The 21,740-nt window shown below is 39.6% G+C and overlaps 1 protein-coding gene across 4 annotated transcripts in view; it reads left to right on the top strand.

The window, feature by feature from the left end:
* The window catches only part of ARSJ (arylsulfatase family member J), a 96,594-nt gene extending 83,989 nt beyond the window's left edge, over positions 1-12,605 (top strand). For 3 of the 4 annotated variants that reach the window (XM_047799114.1, XM_047799116.1, XM_047799115.1), the window contains one exon: positions 10,784-12,605. In XM_047799114.1, the coding sequence (XP_047655070.1) occupies positions 10,784-12,182 (1,399 nt within the window). In that variant the 3' untranslated portion in view covers positions 12,183-12,605. Of the gene's footprint in view, positions 1-7,109; positions 7,186-10,783 lie in introns of those variants that run through there. The other variant, XM_047799117.1, reaches the window with a different exon arrangement.
* The last annotated feature ends 9,135 nt before the right edge of the window (positions 12,606-21,740 follow it).

Raw genomic sequence — 21,740 nt, forward strand, 5'->3', positions numbered from 1 at the left:
CAGAGGTCTGTTTTATTTTTTGCTGCTTCAGGTGAATTCTCCTGTTCTTTTAACTGGGAATGGTTCCTGAGTGTCTTCATCTTGTTTATGTTTTTCTATGAGTTTAAGCAAGCCAAACTGTAGTCTTGGGGGGCTACTTCTATGCAAGAGCACCCCTTTGGATTTTGTGGGGGGTTACTATTTATTTTTGGTGTGGGAGTCTGGATATTTGCTGTCTCTTTCTTCAGTGTGAGCAGGCTGTTATCCCCAGGCTGAGGGTGTTTCCAGGGAGAATGAGGCAATGGGTAAGGTAGTCAGTGCCTGGTTGCTGGGCTCTTAACAGCATCAAGGACCTGCAGGAAGGTGGCACAGGCTACTCCTAGTTGCAGCCCCTAGGAAGTGATAATGAGCCTCAGGCAGAAGTCCCTAGAGCATTTGGCAGTAGCAGCAGCAGGGTGTGTGAGTTCCCAGGGGCGTGAGAGCAACAACAGGTAGTGGTTGATCGCAATGCCCTCCTCTGAGGTGATTGGGGTCACAAGTGGTGCCTGTTCGCAGACCCCTAGTGTTGGTGGGCCATGCCCTCCTCTGGAGTCAGAGATAACTGCAGTGGTTTTCCCCCGCACCTGTAGACCATGCAAGAAGCACCCCATCCTGCTTAACCCATGCAAGAGGTACTGCACAGGCTGGTCATAGTTGCAGGGTCCTGGGAAGTGACAGTGATCAAGCTTATGGGAGCTGCCGAGAGGGTTCGTCAGTAGCAGCAGCAGAGCCAGTGTGCTCCCAGGGGTTCGAGAGGAACAACAAGTGGTGTTTGGTTGTAGTGCCCTCCTCTGTGGTGCTCTTTAGGTGATTGGGGCCACAAGTGGTGACTGTTCACGGACCCCAAGTGGCAGTAGGCCGTGCCCTGCTCTGGAGTCAGAGATGACTGCGGTGGTTTGCCCCTGCCACCTGCAGACCATGCAAGAAGCATCCCGCTTAGCCCATGCAGGAGGTGCTGCACAAGCGCTTCCTAGTTTCAGGGTCCTGGGAGGGGGCAATGATCAAGCATGTGGGCTCTGCCCAGAGAGCATTTGGAAGTGGCAGCATCAGTGCAGGTGTGTTCCCAGGGGGGCAAGCACAACATGTTGTGCTTGGTTGCAGTGGCCTCTTTTCTTTTTTTTGCTGACCCCTGAGGTGACTGGGACCACATGTGGAGCCCACAGACAGACCCCCAGTGGTGGCAGGCCACACCTCCCTCTGGCTTCCAAGATGACCACCACAGGCCATCCCTGCCACCTGTAGATCACTCAAGAGACACCATGTCACACTTAGCTCCCCTCTGCCCTTAACCCACACAAGAGGTGCCCAGCCACCCGTAGCCTGCAAAGAAGCATCTGGTCTCCTATAGCCTGAGCAAGTGGCTTCTTGCCACCCATAGCCTGCGCCAGAGCTTCCTCGCTCTAAGAGCCCATGCGTGTGCACAGGGAGATTCCTATGGTGGTCCGCCACTCCTCCTCTCGCCCTCTCCAGCAGTGGCACCTTGCTTCTCCTGCAGGCCCAGACGTCCTCTCACTTCCCTCTGCTGTGGCGTACTGCTCCCATGCCCAGGGCACCCTGTTCCTCAGCCCCTCAGGCTGTCCCCACACAGCCAACCCTAGTCCTCTCCTGGGAACTGACCTCTGGAGCCTGAGTCTCAGCACCCAGCCCCTGCCCAAGCATCTCAGGCTGTGGTGTCTGGGGCAGTGGTACAGATGATCTGTGTGGCTCTCACTCTATTTTGCCCTCCTCAGTCCAGCTACTGCTCTTTTCTCAGTGACTTTGAGGTCCCTCTGTCTGGGCTGATCTCCCTGTCAGTTAGGTGGCTTCCCAGGGTGTGGGTTCCTTTTTTCTAGGGCAACTCCCTCTCAGGAATGCTAGTCCCATTGTCCTGATTCCTTTTCTGTATCTCTTTTTTTCTTTTGCTCTACCCAGTTAAGTCAAGAGTTTCTTGCCCTTTTTGGAGGCTTAAATTCTTCTGCCAGCATTCAGTAGATATTCTGTGTGAATTGTTTTACATGTAGATGTGTTTTTTTGAGGTGTTTGTAGGAGAAGGTGAATCCGGTCTTCCTCCTCCGTCATCTTGATCTTCTTCCAGGATATTTTCCTTAATAGATTCTGTCACCAGGGCAAAGTTGGCAACATGAAATGTGGTTTAATATTTAAGCTACTCTCTGTTCTACACCTCTAAGTGCATTTTTGGTTTAGAATGGAGATAAAGTTTTAAAAAATTGATTTGATAATACTCTGTGGTGGTAGTTAAAACAGAAAAATAGAAGTTTATTTTGACAGAAGCAGTACGTTTTGCTTTATGGAATGATGTGTCCTTGAAAAAGTCTCTGTTATGTTAAATCATTTTAAATGCACTTCTGGAGTTCTTTCCTCAATTTTACCCTAGTAAATGTTACCGATAAGGAATCCATTAATTATATAAGCTAACATTCATTTAGATAGATGTTTGGTAGTCTTTATGTATTAAGCTTTATTTTTTTTTTAAATAATGGAGTGTAGAAAGTATGGGGTCTTCTAAAGGCATAATTCCAAAGAGAACATTGAAAAAGGGGGTCAGGGAGAAGTCCCTCCAGTTAGGGGCTTAACTTATTTTTTTGATGGAAACTACCAAGAATTCATACACTATTATAGATGAGATTAAAAAGAAAGTTTTCAGAAAGAAATCATGTACCATGTGATTTGCAGCCACATTTTTAATGAGACCAGGAAAACTGTAAGCAATGTAGCAAAAACTTTTGATATTGTAAATGTTAACATATTGTGTATGAGCAAGGCAATTGCAAGGATGAACAGCAGGCTCTGATGACCAGCAAAGACCATCAAAGGCAAAAATTTTTTAATTTGTGTCACAGGTTGTCCTTTTGCTTATTTAGTGAAAGGGGCATTTTCTCAGGCTTCTGGGGGATAATTTTAGAATTCATTTAGTTCATTCCATCCCCTCTCTTCTGGTCTAAAGTAGATGTCCTTACTAGGAAGAACAGTCCTTGATGAGATGAATGAGTTTTTCCATTCAATTGGCATTTAGATTTTGTTTTTCATTTTAAATTGAAAATTACTTTGGCACAATTCTTCCTATATCGATAATTTGTCTGAGTAGAATAAGCTGGTTATTTTGAAACCATTCATCTAAATTTCATTCATATATAAATTTATGTAACAGAAAGTTAAAGCTTCCTCTTCTCCCACAATTGTCATCCCCTTGGAAATAATCATGTCTAACAATTTGGTGAATATCTTTACATTTTTGTCTTTCTCTTTCTCTCTCAGTAAATACACATATACTTGCATTCATTCATTCAAAAGTACTTATTGATTTCCTGTTATGAAACAAGTATTGTTTTAGGTGATGCAGTGGATAGTCCCTGCCCTCATGGAACTTACACTTTTTTATTATAGAAAGGTAATAATACAGTAAGATACTCTGCCATAGCCAGATCTTTCTTGCACCCAGCAATACATCATCAGCACTTCTCTATATCAGCACTTAGAACCCCACCGTATTCTTTTTTTTTTCTTTTTCCATCTATAGTCTTGAAGTAATCTATGTTCACCATCTATACATTTTCACTTTCCAATCATGTCTCAACTCACAAAAATCTGGGCTTCTTCCCACACCATTCTACCAAAGTAATTTGTCAGGTCACTTATGAAATCCAGTTGATGCTGTTCACTTCTCAGCTTCTTTGGGTCCTCTACAGTATCAGATGCATGAGACTCTGTATAACTCCTCTTTGCTACTCTAGTTCACCCAGTGGCTGTTTAATCTCAGACTGATTTCACTAGAGTGCCTTGCTTTTCTTCTAAGTGATGGTATTTCCTTGGTCCTCAGTCTCCATTCTCTCTTTAGGTAGTGTCATGTGCTCTGTAAATTCATAGACCACCTATATGCTAATGAGTCTCAAACCTTTATGTTATTTCATCCTGTGCACCTCCAGATGGATTTCTTACAAGTGTCTCTAGCTTAATACAGAGCAGGATTCATCATCTTCCCATTCATTCCTGTTCCTCTTCCTGTATTTCTGTTTGGTTTTTGTCTTTTTGCCATTTCTTGAGCCACTCCCATGGCATATGGAGGTTCCCAGGGTAGGAGTCTAATCGGAGCTGTAGCCACGGGCCTACACCACAGCCACAGCAATGCAGGATCCAAGCCACGTCTGCGACCCACACCACAGATCCTTAACCCACTGAGCAAGGCCAGGGATCGAACCCACAACCTCATGGTTCCTAGTCAGACTCATTAACCACTGTGCCATGATGGGAACCTATATTTCTTAAATTAGTGCAAGAAACCTCCTTTCAGCCAGTCACCCAGACCAGACATTTTGGACTCATTCTCAACATTCTTCTGTCCCATGCTCCTTAGGAATAGTCCTGCAATCCTGTCAGTTGCTCCACTTTATAATCTAATCCTCTTCTCTCATCCTTACTGTCACCCATCTCACTTTTGACTGTCAACATTTGTCTAAAATATGGCACAAATGAACCTGTCTACAAAACAGAAGCACACTCACGGACAGTAGACTCACAGAATAGACTTGTGGTTGCCAAGTGGGAGAGGGGAAGGAGAGGGATGGACGGAAAGTTTGGGGTTAGCCAATGCAAACTATTACATTTAGAAAGGATGAACAACAAAGTAGTACTGTATAGCAAAGGGAGGTATATCTGCCCTCCTGGGATAGACCATGATGGAAAATGTGTGTGTGTGTGTATGAGAATGGGTTGCTTTGCAGTACAGAAGAAATTGGCACAACATTGTAAATCAACTATACTTCAATTTTTTTAAAAATTAAAAATAAAATAAATCATATAATTGTAGTCCTGAGAGCCTAGGGAAACACAGGATAACTCATTAGAATGCAAGAAGAAATACCAGAAATTCTCTTTATATTTCTTTTTATCTTTTAATTTCTGTTTTGTGTACATTTCTATAATGTTTATAAATTAGTACAGGACAGTGTATATATTTTAGCTCTCATTTTTCTTTTTGTTTATTAAGTTGGTAGTCTGGGAGTTCCCATAGTGGCACAGTGGAAACGAATCCGACTAGGAACCATGAGGTTGTGGGTTCCATCCCTGGCCTTGCTCAGTGGGTTAACGATTTAGCATTGCTGTGAGCTGTGCTGTAGGTTGCAGATGCAGCTCGGATCTGGCGTTGCTGTGGCTCTGGCGTAGGATGGCAGCAACAGCTCCAATTGGACCCTTAGACTGGGAACCTCCATATGCAGCAAGTGTGGCCCTAAAAAGACAAAAAAAAAAGTTGATAGTCTGATCCAACTTCCCACATCCATATACATATTCTTATATAACTAACATATAAACAATTGATTTTTTAACTGTCATATAATGCCTTTCATTTATCATATTTAGATTATCTTTGAAACCATCTTGTACTTACAAAAAAAAATCAAAAACAGCTAAGGAGAACACAGGTGACATTTCTTTTCTGAACCGTATGAAAATTATTTGCCAGGCTGATGGCCCATCATCTGCAATACTTTAGTGTCTATATCCTACAAAGATACTTTCTTACATTAGCAGTAAAGCAACTATCAAAGACAAAAAGAGAACATTATTATTCCCATTTAATCTTCAAACCCCATTTAAGTTTTGCCAGTTCTCTAAATATGTATTTTATTGCTATAACGGTTCCAATTCAGAATCATATATTGCATTTACTTATCATGTCTCCTTAGTATTTTTCAAACTGGAAGAGTTCCTCAGACCTTCTTTGACTTATATAATCTTGATACTTTTGAAGATTTTAGGCTGGTTATTTTGTAGAATGTCTCTCTGTTTGGTTTTGCCTGATGTTTACTGAGGGTTAGATTCAGATTATGCATGTGGGAACAATGCTGTGTTCTCGTTGCACCCTGTCTGGTGGCACATGATGTTGGTTTGTCCCAGTTACTGATGTTGTTATCTTTGATCACTGATTAATATGGTCTTTTTCAAGCACTTCCATTGTGCAGTTACTCTTTTCCATATATAAAATTAGTAAGTATTAGAGGTACTTTGAGACTGTATCAGTCTATTGCATATCAAACTTGTATTGTTTACTTACATTAGTTTGGACCCAGGAGGTCTCCTATTTTGTTCAGTGGGTATAATTTATTACTACCACTATCTATTTTGATGCTTCCATTGTCCCAGATTTGACCCGTTAAGAGCCCCCTAATTCAGGTTTGTACATCTTTTTGACATAGTCCCTTCAATCTTTAAGCCTTTCCTTAAATTTCTATGTATTTCTTAGTTTCTTCCTTAAATTTCATTGTGTACTCATTGTCTTTGTTTCAATAACATTTTAGATCATCTAGATGACTCTAAATCTTCATTATGCCATTTTAAACTATTCCTCCTAGGTAATAATCATATTTTACATACCTTTATTCAAGTCATAGATAATAATAATGAGTTGAAGGCAAAGAAAGGGCCCAATTGTGCTGCTCCAGGAACTATCTTCCAAACCAGGGATTCTCAACCAGCTAATCAGTTAATATTAACTAATATAGTATTTTGTAGTTTATTTTGAAGAATTATCTGATTGACCTTCCAGCTAGTTGCTGCTGCTAAGTCAATGTTATTGACAAGCCAAAAACTCTACCAAGATCTTCCCTAGATCTCCTTCCTGAAAGAAAAAAATTTGTTAGCACCCAGTATTGTTCTCCATGACTGACAGCACTGTCTCCATCTGATCCCGAGGTTCAGAGAATTCACACCTTCAGGTGACCCCCATTGCTAGAAGTGTCTTAACTTACAAGCCACTTAGTAATAGAGCATCTCTGAGGGCAAGAGGAGAAACAAAACAAAACCTTAATTCCTGGCACACATTATACTCTCGGTAATATTGCTTAACTGATGAAATGAATATATATTGAGAATGAATGCAACTAAATTAATCCAGACTTTACATGGATCCAGCTATCCAGCTAGCTATGAGTGTACAATGAAAAAGTCTCCAAAGCCAAAAATCTGTATTCCTATGTAGAACTCAAGACTTAACAGCTAGAAAACTTGGTAAGCCACTAAATCACTCTGAATTTATGTCCTTTTGTTGTTGTTACTGTTGTTAGATGGAACTAATAAATGGAACACCCCCCCCCACCTCCCTGCCTGCACCACACAGTTGTGGAAGCCAGAGAAGATCATGAAAAATGAAAATTTTCTGTATGCAGTTGACTGGTATGAAAGTGCAAGACTGTTATTCTTATCACAAATATACAGGGCTGTCATATAGTTGATTCTCCATTTTATAAGAAAATAATCATAGGCAGGCTTTTCAAATGCCTATCATTTTCTTAAGTGATTTTTCTAATTCTGATATTTAAACAAACAAACAAGCAAAGCTAACTTGACAGGACTTTTCAAATGTTTCTGGGATCAGCATAACACACACTATTTGGTTTATAAATCCTTCTTATCTCTGTTTGTTCTTTGGCTGCACCACAGCATATGGAAGTTCCTGGGCCAGGGACTGAAGCCAAGCTGCACCTGTGACCTACACCACAGCTGCAGCAATGCCAGATCCTTAACCCACTACTTTGGGCCAGGGGTTGAATCTGTGTTGCCACAGAGACAACACAAGATCCTTAACTCACTGTACCACAGTGGGAGCTCCAGTCTTTCTTATCTTTAATTAGAAAGTTAGAACAGATTCACTTCTCAAGACAGTATCTTTCTTCTGCTCCTTGATTTTTCATGAAGGACTGAAATTAACTGTTAAAGAGACTAGAGACTAGTCCTAGGCCTTGTTGTTCAGGAGCGTATTTCACAGCCTGGCAGGGCAGATTGGGAGACTTGGAGGAACACCTCTATATCTTTTTTCTTCTATCTGTAAAATGAAGATAAAAAATCCTCCTTCTCACTGTTGTAATGAGGACTAAATATAATGCATGTGAAAGAAGGCCTATAAATTATAAAACTTTGAAGAAACGTATTAGTAACCTGTCATTCAGAACACTAGGATAAAACAGTAAAACCTATCATTTACTGAAGCTAGTCTCCTTACCAGACCTTGTGCTTTCTTTCAACGCTACAGCAACTCAATATGTATTATTATCCCTGTTTTACAGATGATGAAACAGAGGATCAGAGGGGCCAAGTACTGCCCAAAGTAACCCAAGTAATAAGCATTGAAGCAAATACAAACCCAGATCTATGTGACCCCAAAACCTGTACCCTTAACTCTTACTTCCAATTCTACTTCCTGCTCCCTCCCTTTTGGCCCCAGAGGCTTGAATTCATTTAAGCAGGAGCTGCCCTGAAAGTTCTCTTCTTTTAGGAACTGTTGCCAAATCTTTATGTTGTTGATTCTAAATTTTCCAGTATGAAAACCATTCTACTCTCTGGAGAAGACAGAAACCACACAGTTGATTAATAGCTCTGAACTCCCTTATTTATCTGCTAATTGTACCATCTTCTGTAAGCAGCAGTCTTCTTTCCTACTCTTTTTTTTATGTGAACATCTACTGTATTTTACACTTTTAAAAAGCCTAAATTCCCTTTGCCTTTAGTACTAGGTGCAAAAAACGCCCAGTTTAATTAGAAAGACTTCAGTTGGTGAGCAGTTCAATGACTTGAATAGGTATCTGGCAGAGTACATTTTCTGCATAAGATAGCTAGTTAGCTAATAACCCATTCCCACAAATCCTTCTCAAAGTTCTTCCCATACAGATTTCTACTTTTTAAATACCCTCAATTTTTATTGTATAGGTGTTATCATTTTATCAGGTACTTATACAAAAATTAGTGGTTTCACAAGTGAATATGTTTTGGATCCTGAACTGGATAAAAAATTGTCAAGAACAATAACACTATGAATTTAGTGCTAAATAATGCTTATGAAAAGCTTATTTCTTTGGGAGTTTATTACATTTTAAATTATCATAGCTGTGTTAATTGTGAATTTTGACAGCTAAAAATGATCAGCAGAATAGACAGGGCCCATATGAACCCTACATTGTATTAGTAACTGGACATCCCTATAGCTTCAAAAACCATCAGCGTGGTATTGCCATTGACACTTTTAAAGAACTCACAGTTGCATTATACTGTCGTTTGAACATCTAAAAATAAATTGAACTATTCACCCAAGGCATGTGTAACACATTGGCTTTTCAGTTTCAGTCTATTGGGAAAAAAATTGCTTTTGAATTCAATATTCCTTTGTAATTTGATTCCAAGGATATTTTTACTTTCACGCTAATGCTGTCTGTAAACTTCACTTTCTCAGAATCTCTAAATTTCCTTTTTTAAAAATCTCTTTGAAATTACATAGTAACTGTAGAATCAATCACTATTTAAATAGCATAAACTAATAGGCACATCTTGACCCAGTCTAAAATTCATACACTTATGTGGTAATAACCATTCTCTAGGAAAAAAAGCCCATGGCAGAATATTCTTGGGAAGAGAACAATGCTAGAAATTAATATCCACTGAATTTTAATGTATAGGGAGTTGCCGTGTTTTCTTAGACTATTTTGTAAGTGAATGTAATTTTCTTAAAAAGGAGACACTGGGGGAAACATGAAAGGATTCATTTCTTGCTGTTTTTGGGAAAATGTAATCCTTCGCACTGTAACATTTACTCTAAGATGGCTTTTCAACAACAGTATATTGTGAGTCAGAAATAGTCTTTCATCACAGAGATCTAACAGGTTTTGACAATCAAACAGATTTTTTTTAATAATTTTTGCATATATTTTTGGTAGTTCCAAATCAGGTTGAAATAAATTGTTTTAGGAAATAATTTAGGAGCCTATGTGTGGTCCTTAGACCAAAAACAACAATAGCAACAACAGCACATGTTACCAAGCCAAATGTGAGTCCACTCATCTGTGTGTAGTCACTGGGTTGTGGTGAAAGAAGGGGCAGCATTTATTGCAGGGTCCCAAGCAAGGAGTCCAGACAGCTAATGCTCAAAAGACTCCAAACTCTCAGGAAAAAGTTTTTGTTTTGTTTTGTTTTTATGGCTGTATCCGTGGTATATGGAAGCTTCCAGGCCAGGAATTGAATCCAAGCCACAGCTGTGTTTGATGCCTAATCCTTTAACCCACTGGGCTGGCCCAGGGATGAAACCTGCACCACTGCTGCAGTCAGGTTCTTAACCCACTGTGCCACAGCAGAAACTCCTCAGGGAAAAGTTTTTAAAGAAAGGGTGAGAGAGAGCATTGTTGGGTGTGTATCAGCTCATGGACATTCTTCTGATTGGCTGACGGTGAGTAATGTAACCAGGATTCAACATCTTTATTTGGTCTTGCTTGGCTATTTTCTTTGTTTCTGCCCTTTCTCACTTCTCTGATTAAATTTACTCTTTGGAACTTGAAAGGCTAAGGTTTTTCTACATGTAACGGGCAGGCAGAGGACATAGCAGGAGGAGGATTCATAACTCTAGAAGGTCTAACAGGATCCTGCTCAGTTATAAACACTGTGAAATTTATATCCTTTCTTTCATCATGTTAGTTTTCCATGTCATACAACCAATTAAAAAATTAAAGTTTATTTAAATTAATTCTCTTATAACAACTTTAAAAGACTTTGAGAAAAGTGGTGAAATCTTAGTTTCAAGAGTACAAATTTAAAGTGAAATGCATTTCAAATGTTAAATGTGCGGCTAATTAGGGTAGGGCTTTTGGGTCAACAGTAGAAATAGTAAATTGGTTATACTTTACTGGGGTAAAAGTCCTCTTCATAGAAACATTGTTTCACTTAAGAATCATTGTTTGGGGTAGAATCTCTCTTCTATCCTGCACTGACACATTTTTACTCTTTTGTCAAGGTATCAGATACATACCGGACTTCAACATTCTATCATAAGGCCTACCCAGCCCAACTGCTTACCTCTGGACAATGCAACCCTACCTCAGAAGCTGAAAGAGGTTGGATATTCAACACATATGGTTGGAAAATGGCACTTGGGTTTTTATAGAAAAGAATGTATGCCTACCAAGAGAGGATTTGATACTTTTTTTGGTTCCCTCTTGGGAAGTGGCGATTATTATACACACTACAAATGTGACAGTCCTGGGATGTGTGGCTATGACTTGTATGAAAATGAAAATGCTGCCTGGGACTACGACAATGGCATATACTCCACACAGATGTATACTCAGAGGGTGCAGCAAATCTTAGCTTCCCATGACCCCAAAAGGCCTATATTTTTATATATTGCCTATCAAGCTGTGCACTCTCCACTGCAAGCCCCTGGCAGGTATTTTGAACACTACAGATCGATTATCAACATAAACAGGCGCAGGTACGCTGCCATGCTTTCCTGCTTAGACGAAGCAATCAACAATGTGACCCTAGCTCTAAAGATGTATGGTTTCTATAACAACAGCATTATCATATACTCTTCCGATAATGGTGGCCAGCCCACGGCAGGAGGAAGTAACTGGCCTCTCAGAGGTAGCAAAGGAACCTACTGGGAAGGGGGGATCCGGGCTGTTGGCTTTGTGCACAGCCCACTTCTGAAAAACAAGGGAACGGTGTGTAAGGAGCTCGTGCACATCACTGACTGGTACCCCACTCTGATTTCACTGGCTGAGGGACAGATTGATGAGGACATTCAACTGGATGGCTATGACGTCTGGGAGACCATAAGTGAAGGCCTTCGTTCTCCTCGAGTGGACATTTTGCACAACATTGACCCCATTTATACCAAGGCCAAGAATGGCTCCTGGGCAGCAGGCTATGGGATCTGGAACACTGCCATCCAGTCAGCTATCAGAGTGCAGCACTGGAAACTGCTCACAGGGAACCCCGGGTACAGTGACTGGGTGCCCCCTCAGTCTTTCAGCAACCTGGGGCCGAACCGGTGGCACAACGAAAGGATTACCTTGTCAACTGGCAAAAGTGTGTGGCTGTTCAACATCACAGCTGACCCTTACGAAAGAGTGGACCTTTCTAACAGATATCCCGGAGTCGTGAAGCAGCTCCTCCGGAGACTCTCCCAGTTCAATAAAACCGCGGTGCCCGTCAGGTATCCCCCTAAGGACCCCAGAAGTAACCCTCGGCTCAACGGAGGAGTCTGGGGCCCATGGTATAAAGAGGAAAACAAGAAACAGAAGCCACGCAAAAGTAAGACTGAGAAAAAGCAGAAGAAAAGTAAGACAAAGAAGAAACGGCCGAAGGCGGGTTCATTTCCAAAGTGCCGTTCTGGTGTTACTCGTGGATAAGTATAAATTTTTTCCTGTCTGGTTAAACTTAAGTCAGTTCTTAGTCTTTCATCAGTTTTCTAGGTGAACCAGCAAATTTGGCTCAGTAGGATCACTGCTATCAGCATCACACTGTCCATACTGTGCCATTCTACAGACCTCGGCCACTTGGAAGACTTCTGATCAGTGCCAAAAGTGCTACTCTCGTGAGCAACGCTTAGAGGGCAATGGAGATGCTGGTTTTTCTTGCCCCTTTATGAAAGGTGGTCAGTGATGAGTTCAACTGTTGTGCTTCAGTCAATTGACCAAACACCATGCTTTAAATTATAACAAAGGACTCTAACATGCTAATCTGATAAGACTTACAGGGCAACATGATTAAAAACCACATTTAGGAGTTCATGTCATGGCTCAGTGAAATGAATCTGACCAGCATCCATGAGGACGCAGGTTCCATCCCCAGCCTTACTCAGTGGGTTAAGGATCTGGTGTTGTGGTGAGCTGTGACGTCAGCCACAGATCTCTAGTTGCTGTGGCTGTGGTACAGGCCAGCAGCTGTAGTTCTGATTGGACCCCTAGCCTGGGAACCTCCATATGCTGCGGATGTGGCCCTAAAAAAAAAAAAAGACAGAAAACCACCTTTAATGAAGTCTAGTCAAAGCTTGCATCACCTCAAAAGCCTTGAAAATTATTTTCTTAATGAATTTTATATCTCTATCATAGGACACCTGGGTTTTTTAATTAATTCTGTTTCACATATCATTTCCTATCCTGTGAAAATAAGCTGTTTTTCTCACGTGTGAACAGCTTGCACCTCATTTTATCCTACATGAGAAAGTGGCTAATGAGAATGTTTGAGCACACTGCCAAAACATGAATGTAACTATTTTCTAAACACTTTACTGGAGTGACATTTCAGCATAAAGTACATAATTTATTTTTACAGAAAAAATATTAATTATTTTGTTGTCATAAAAAGCTATACAAATGACTTTTAATTATTTTATTTTTATTTTCTACATGCTATTAGGAGAATTTTATTTCATAATTGCCAAGATTATCAAGCACTGTAATACTTTAAATTACTGTAAGAATTTTTTCATAGGATATGAAAAGAAAAATGATAAATATCATTTGTTCAGCCATTGTTTTGAATGTAATAAGATGAATATATTCCTTACAGATTTCTTGGAAATTCAGTGTTTGTACAGAATTGAAAGAAAGACATCTTTATTGTTTCTGTCATAAACACTTTATTTATGTATCTTAATTATTAAAATGACATTTTATGGCACTACTAAATTGTGTGGCTTTTCTGATTTAATGTCTATATAGAATTATATTACTCATATTTTAACAAATGAAAACCTTTACAAATTGGCAAATTATAATATAATATAATACGGATTTTGCAACTATAGTAATATAATATGGATTTTGCAAATAAGAGATGTTACTATTAGGCTGTTGCATGGAGAAAAGTGTTCTCATGTTAATAAATAAGATTTATAACAACTCTACTCTTAAAGTGGACATGGTAAGAGATACAGAAATGAAAACATGGATCCTACATGAAATAGTTAAAAATCGAATTTGGGAGCTCCCTCATGGTGTAGCAGGTTAAGGACCAGGCATTGTCACTGCAGTGGCTCAGGTTGCAGCTTGGCTCCGGTTCAGTCCCTGGCCCAGGAACTTCCACATGCCGCAGGCTCAGCCAAAAAAAAAAAAAAAAAAGCTAGGTTGGAACACACATATGCAGACATCATTAGGAGATTAAAGGAGAGTGATCTGTAATAAGATTTATCATGGTTCCTCAGTGAAAATAGGGTGATATGATTCCTGTGGGCCCTGGAGTTTACTTTAAAGTGCCCTCTAGGAGTTCCCGTCGTGGCGCGGTGGTTAACGAATCCGACTAGGAACCATGAGGTCGCAGGTTTGATCCCTGGCCTTGCTCAGTGGGTTAACGATCCGGCGTTGCCGTGAGCTGTGGTGTAGGTTGCAGATGCGGCTCTGATCCCACGTTGCTGTGGCTCTGGCGTAGGCCGGTGGCTACAGCTCCAATTCAACCCCTAGCCTGGGAACCTCCATATGCGTGGGAGCGGCCCAAGAAATGGCAAAAAGACAAAAAAAATAAAAATTAAAAAAAGTAAAGTGCCCTCTATTAATATGGCCTCTAAGCTGCATAGTCTACACTCGAAAAAACATCACAGAGAACTGGAACTGTGATATGTGAAATTACAACTGTGGATTACAAGAAATGTAGGAGGTGGTATGGTGGCATACTATTAAGTAAATTTATATCACAGTTCAAAGGATAGCTTCTCAGTTTATGGAAATCTATAAAAAATAGAGAAACTATAACAATTTATTAAAATGAACAAAACTTTAATGTTTAAAAATCTTAATATTTCACTTCTAGAGAGTATATTTCCATTTCATTATGTAGTATAAAGTGCTATTTCCCGAGTTTGGGTTTTGTCAACTGTGTATTTAAATAAGTCTTAAAAATCAAAGCCATGCTGTCAGTGTTTTCCTTTCTCAGTGGCACATAAATTAATGAGGTGACGTCAAATAGATGGTATAATTAAAAAGATATAGTTATTATTACATTTTAAGAGTTCTGAGGAAAAATAAGTTTGGGAAATACGAAGTTAAGGTTACAGAGGCCAATTTATGCAGACTTTTTTTGTAGCTTTTAAAAGAATTTCATCACGAAAACCTTATTGTGTACTTCCCTGAAAAACCCTTGTCTACAGCATATTACACAGGACTAGGCAAAGTGTGGAACAGACTGTGGAAGTTGTTAATGTAAACGTAGAATCTTCTAGAAGTCCCTAGCAAGACAAAACGGCAAAGAGGCATATTACGATTATGAAAATTAACTCATGTTTGAGCCCAGCAAGTATTATATGATATGACTTTAAGTTCTTTATAAGTGACCATAACTTTCTCAATGAAAATAAATTAGCCCACAGTTTTCCACCTGGAAATGGCTTCAGTGATGCTGTTCACAGTTTAGTAGAGTACTTCTGCAAAAGACTCTGGGGAGACTATGATGTGAGAGCAGTCTATGTCTTGCCCTTAAGAAACTAAAATCTAATACAATAATCATGTATAAATAATGAAAAGAAATGTTTCCAAAATGCTGTCAGGAAAACCACAAGGTGTTTTAAGGTGTCCAGGGAAGAAAATATTGTGCACTTGAGTTTTGTGCCTTAACCATTAATGGGGCATTTATTCTCAGGTGTCATTTTCCTGCCCTGTGATTCTCAGGTTACATTTCTAGAGTCCGCTCATGGCATTTTCCAGTGTAAATGGCACCTCTTTAAAATCTCTGATCCTTTTATTAGGATAACAAAGGAAACTCCTGGATTGAAACCCCCCAAGCTTTGTCAGAAAATAAATTGTGAATATGGCTTATGCAGCTTGGATGGAAAAGGATCCAAATCATCTTTTTCAAATGAAAAAACAAACAAAACTCTGTGGTGACTTTCAGTCAGTGAATACATCTGTGCCAGGGCTGTCAAGTCTTGCTTTATCTGTATTTACATATTTTCCCTCACTTTTCTAAAAATCAAGTAAATGTTACAGTTTCCTTGCCAGGGTCCTTTTGAAAATCTTAATAGAGGAGAAACTGTCCCTTTAATAGTTAAGTGAATAGATAGTTAATACACTGTAACATTTGATATTCCAGGGTACATGAATTTGGCATCAGGATTACTTCTTAAGCATTTTATTCCTAGGATTCTTTGCAAATTTGTCAGCAGCAATCAGAATATGTGTTGTTGGCAGGAATAAGCTGGCTTGCCAGAAAGAGCAAACAAAATTCTTGTTTTGGGAGTTAGTAACTTGTTTCCTCTTAGTGAAGTTACTTATTAAAGTCCATTCATTCAACAAATATTTATTAAGTCCTACTGCCTGCTTGTCAGGCAATGTTCTAGGTGCTTGGGATCCATCAGTGAACAAAATGGATAAAAATTCTTAGCACTTGTGCAGGTTGTGTTCTAGCCGAGAGACACAGACAATAAATAATAAACATAGCTAATGAGTAAATTGTATACTGTATAAAGTAGTGTGAAAAAGAAGAGTACATCAGGATAAGGGGAGGATTTATTCAACACCAAGTGTACTCATAGCCCTTCAACATTAAGTAAGTGCCACACATAATGATATACACTGGAATATGGTGACAGGTCACATGGGGCAGAGTCCCTGTCTTCATATAGTGTACATTCTCCTGGGGGTCACAACTTTAGTCAAATAACCAAACAATCTCCTCTCCCCTACTCTCTTTCCCTACTTGATCTTTCTCTGTAAAATTTTATTATTTATTCTCTGGTTCTTCCCATTAGAGTATAAACTTCTTTTAAAAAGTAATTTATGCCTGCTCTATTGACATCTGTATTGCAAATATATAAAACAATGCCTGGGAGTTCCTGCTGTAGTGCAGTGGGTTAAGAATCTGACTGCCATGGCTCAGGTGGCTGTGGAGGGGCAGGTTCACAACCTGGCCTGGTGCAGTGGGTTAAAGGATCCAGTATTGTTGCAGCTATGGCTCAGATTCAATCCCTGACTGGGGAACTTCCACATGCTGCAGATGCAGCCATAAAACAAACAACGTCTGGCTCATAGTCAGCATTCAATATATATTTATTTTTTGAGTGAATAGATAAAATCACAAATACTCACATATTCAGTTATATTGGCTTGAGTTTCCACTTACAATTGTTGCATAGGAATTTCACTGTTGAAAAATAGAACTATCGTTACTAATACCATTCCTCATAATGGGGGCAATCATGTGAAATGCAGAAATTTCTAGCATTAGAAAAAACTAACTTGAATAATATATAGTTGTAGGAACAGAGTGTTATAGCAAAAAACAAGTAAAAGAATCATACAAAATTGAGAGCAAATTTTGTCTTTATTACCTAACTGGGCAAAACATAATTATTCTAACACTACTTTGAATATAATGGAATAATGAGAGTTTCTGAAAAGGAGAAATGACTTAAATTGTGAATATTTTTTGTAGCAAACCGTAAAAGTGAAAAATATAAATAGCAAATAAACCTCTGTGTCTTGATAGAATTATGAAGCCAAATGAACTATATCTCACGTCCTTGGGTATCTTCTTATGAAGCTCTCCAGTTTGGCAGAGGAAGAATTCTACTTCTTTAAAGGTAAGTTTTTCTTAAAACATTTTATTGGTCATAGATCTCTGTAAATCTCTTGATTAACTGATTATATATTACATTACAAAATACACAACACCAAAATGACCTTGAAAGTTAGGCACACTTGAACATATTAACTTACCGTTTTGTTTTTTGCTTTTTTAGGGCTGCACCTGAAGCATATGGAGGTTTCCAGGCTAGGGGTTGCATTGGAGCCACAGCCTCGGGCCTATGCCAGAGCAACACCAGATCTGAGCCGAGTCTGCAATCTCACTGAAGCTCATAGCAACCCTGGATCCTCAACCCACTGAGCAGAGCCATGGATCAAACCTGCATCCTCATGGATACTAGTCAGGTTCTTAAGCTGTGGAGCCACAGTGGGAACTCCTACCTTACCATTTTGTATCTCTGGTTTGAAATTTCCTTCCTCTCAAATTTGAACAATCCTATAATATTCTTTGTCAACTGGATTATGCAATTTGGATAAAATCAATCCCAACAACTCAAAAGATGCAAGAAAATAACATACATATTAAAAATATCTATATATTCACTCTTTGCCAAAATTAGCTGTTAATTATAAGTGGATAACACCTTATCTAATGAATTAAAAGTAAAATTTATCTTTCAGAATAAAAATCCAAAACCAGTTTTCAATATGACATACTAATCTCTGGAAATAATACTTAAAAAAATTAAAGTTTCTTCAGCCTTGACAGTTGTAAGTGACTAGGGAATACTTTCAACTGAACATCTAAATTCTAAACAACTGTGAGAAAGAATGTTTTTATAAGAAAAGTTTTTTAAAAATATGAAAATACCTTGATTTAATTCAATAATCTGAAACTATATCTTCTCATGTCACCCTCACCAGAATTTTCCCAGAGGCTCCTTTTCAACAAAAATGTTAACATAACTCCTTAGTTGTGGAGAATCTCAATACATGCCCCACTAACATTTCTCCATTTTAAGGTTCTCCTGATTGGAATAATCAATCCCCTGTAGTACCTAGAAGGTAGGCAATTATAACCATATAACACTCACATTAATTTATACTATACATTCAGACTTAGCAATAAAATGTAGGGGTTCAGAGCATGTTACCCCAAAACATGCCCCCTTGCAATGTTTATTATTTTGAATGAGTTAAAGTCACATCAAGGCTTGAAGTTCTTGTGTGGTGCAATGGGTTAAGGAACTGGCATTTCTATGGGGTAGGCACTGGTTTGATCCCTGACCCAGGAACTTCCACATGCCATAGGTGCAGCAGAAAACAAACAAAAAACAGCAGATCAAGAAGGAAACTTTGACCTTCCTTTTTCTTTTTCTTTTTGTTGTCTTTTTGCCTTTTCTAGGGCCGCATCCGTGGCATATGGAGCTTCCCAGGCTAGGGGTCTAATCAGAGCTGTAGCCACTGGCCTACGCCAGAGCCACAGCAACGCAGGATCCGAGCGGAGTCTGCGACCTACACCATAGCTCACAGTGATGCCGGATCCTTAACCCACTGAGCAAGGCCAGGGATTGAACCTGCAACTTCATGGTTCCTAATCAGATTCATTAACAACTGCACCACGACAGGAACTCCCTGACCTTCCTTTTTCTTCTGGAAAGGAGGAGATAAAAATCCCAGGGAAAAGTGCCCCAACTAGTATACATGAGGACACAGTTCAATCCCTGACCTTGCTCAGTGGGTTAAGGATCCCACAGTGAGTTGTGGTGTAGGTCACAGACACAGCTGGGATCCCAAGTTGCTGTGACTATGGTGTAAGCTGGCAGCTGCAGCTCAAATTCCATCCCTAGCCTGGGTGGGGCCCTAAAAAAAAAGACAAAAAAAAAAAAGAAAAAATTGCCCTCTCTACATCAGGAGGAAAGAAGACATTCTTAATTGCCAAAAAAGGGAAGTTAAAGCTGAGACAAATATATGCAAACTCTCATCTTTCTAGTCACTTTCCCACAATTCACTGCCTTAGCCCAAACTCCAGTGCCTTGTCACATCCTCAGACCACTTGGGTTATGCCTGGACTGTCTTTCTGTCCTCTACATAGAACCATGGCTCCACATTTTACTTTCTTGCTACCTTTATTATCCATCTCCGAATTCCACACCACTTCCTGTCCCAGATCTAGGCACAAAGACACCTGTGTCCAATGGATTATTAACTTTTGAATCCCTCCCCTCCTGAAATTCCCTAGGATAAAGGGATGGGTGTGTAAAGCTACCCCCATTCCGCTGAGCACCATCCCTAAACCTTAAGGCAGCCAAGATCAAGGTAGAAGGGGAGTGGGCCCTTGGAGGAAGTACATGAATAAGTGAGATATATTTTCTTTCCGATTCAAACAGCTCACCAGCTGCAGTGCCCAAAGCCTTGCTTCAGTTTGGGGAACTAATTAATGCTTTCTTCTACTGTCTAGAGGATAGAGCAATAACCAAGGTAATTTCTCCTGTGTCTGACCAACCTATATCCCACCTTTAGGAATTCCTACTCTTTCTCATCTAGCATAGAGGGGAGAACAACAGAGACTTCTAACATTCTGTACCACCCACAGCCCAATTTGGGGAAGGCCTGGACCCTTTCTTCCCTTCCCTGGAAGAGAGAGCAAAAATCAAATGCACCATTTAGGCTGCTTGCCCCAATCCTATCTTCCAGTCATCACCACAAATGTCTTTAAATCCTTTCAATAGGATTAGCTCCTGGTTTATGTGGACTTCTCTCAAATTCTGTCAGCCTATAAGAATCTCCTCTTCCTCTTTTAGAAAACCATGTTTCAAACAGGAAACCATCCTTGTCAGCAAAATTGATACATTTTTACTCTATATTTCTTCATTGTTGTCTCAAAAGCAACCATGAAGCTTCCAGAACAGACAAATCAGAGTCCCTGTCATTGTCATTATTGTAGTTTCCCTCCTTCAGGGTTACCAGAATCTGAGTCTCCCAAACTATAGTTCTTAATGTTACTGAACCTGGACTTGAATCCACTCACCTCAAGAGCAGCAAAACCAATCTACTGACCCTGAGTTATGGTATAGGAAAAGTACAGTGTTTATTCGCAGGGCACCAAACAAGAAAAACAGGCAGCTCATGCACAAAAGCCTCTTAACTCCCCAGTGGCTTTCAGGGAAGGGTTTTCAAAGGCAGTGGAAGGTAGGGAGCTGCAGGGTGCCTGAGAAGCTGGTGCTCACTTCTGGGATTGGTTGACATCAAGGTGAATTTTCCAGCTTCATCAATCTTCTGGTTTCAACTGGTTTGGGATCTACATGATTTGGTTAGCAGTTTTCATCTGGTGGGGGTCCAGTTCCTATAAAAACAACTTGGGAGTGTGTATCAGACCTTTATACCTTTGAGGGAAGTAGGAGTTCAGTGACTCTTCTATATAGCTGATGTATAGTCTAAATTGTTTCCAGTTCCCCCACCCAACAGCTGTTCTTTGTTTCTACATGCTCACATTTCCTGATTATTAACTCTTAAACCAGCTTTTGAGACTCAGAGCAAGCCTAAGAGACTAAAGGAGAAGTCTTTTACTTCAAAAGATGGGGATATGGAGGTTTATATTTGGTTTCATTGCGACTCTAAATAAACTCTTTTCTTATCTGCAGCCTCCTGCATTATTTTCTTTTAATCGACAGTACCCAAATCCAGTGATATAACCAATACATACCTAGCAAAGCATCTTGTACATTGTAGTATTTAATTAACATTGAACACAGAAAAAAAAGGCCTAATATAATCACTTGATATTTAGTCATTTTTCTACCATGATACCAGCAAGTGGAAATTAGTGTGACCCAAATAAGCATTTCCCCTGTTACATGTTATAGATGACTGCCACCAGGTGTCATGCCAACAGGTTTCTTTCAACTGATTGAAGCTGTTTATAACTAATTTTTAATTATTTAAATCTAGTTTCTTTCAAATTAAATGAGGAAACAGGCAATATGAATGATATATTGAATAGTAAGTGCAAATCTATATATACATTTCATTCACAATTGATTTGTGTCTAATAATCATGAGTAAAGCTCAACTCTAACCAAAATTGCTAATAAATATAAACTAAAGAGAAACTAAAAGGTACACGCTTATGCATGTATAGCTTCTGATTATATGACACTCTGCAAAGAAAACATGAATTCCCCTCGAGTCCCTTATCTCTTCAGTGACTGTGCCTCTGTTTTTCCGCCCTGCCCCACTCTACTACTGCCGCTGTTTCTCCTGCCCACTTCTTCTTTGTCTATTTCCCACTTCTCTTTGGCTCTCTTCCTCATGCTTACCTTTCCTTCCCCATCTTTCAGTATATGTAATGTATTTAATATCTCTAAAAACAAAACAAACCAACTTGTTGAAAATTAATATTAACTCCTCTTAGTTCTTTGCACCTATCTTTAAAAAGTCTTTGAGCAGACT

This window comes from Phacochoerus africanus, chromosome 10 (genome assembly GCF_016906955.1).
Source record: "Phacochoerus africanus isolate WHEZ1 chromosome 10, ROS_Pafr_v1, whole genome shotgun sequence".
Classification (NCBI taxonomy): Eukaryota; Metazoa; Chordata; class Mammalia; order Artiodactyla; family Suidae; genus Phacochoerus; species Phacochoerus africanus.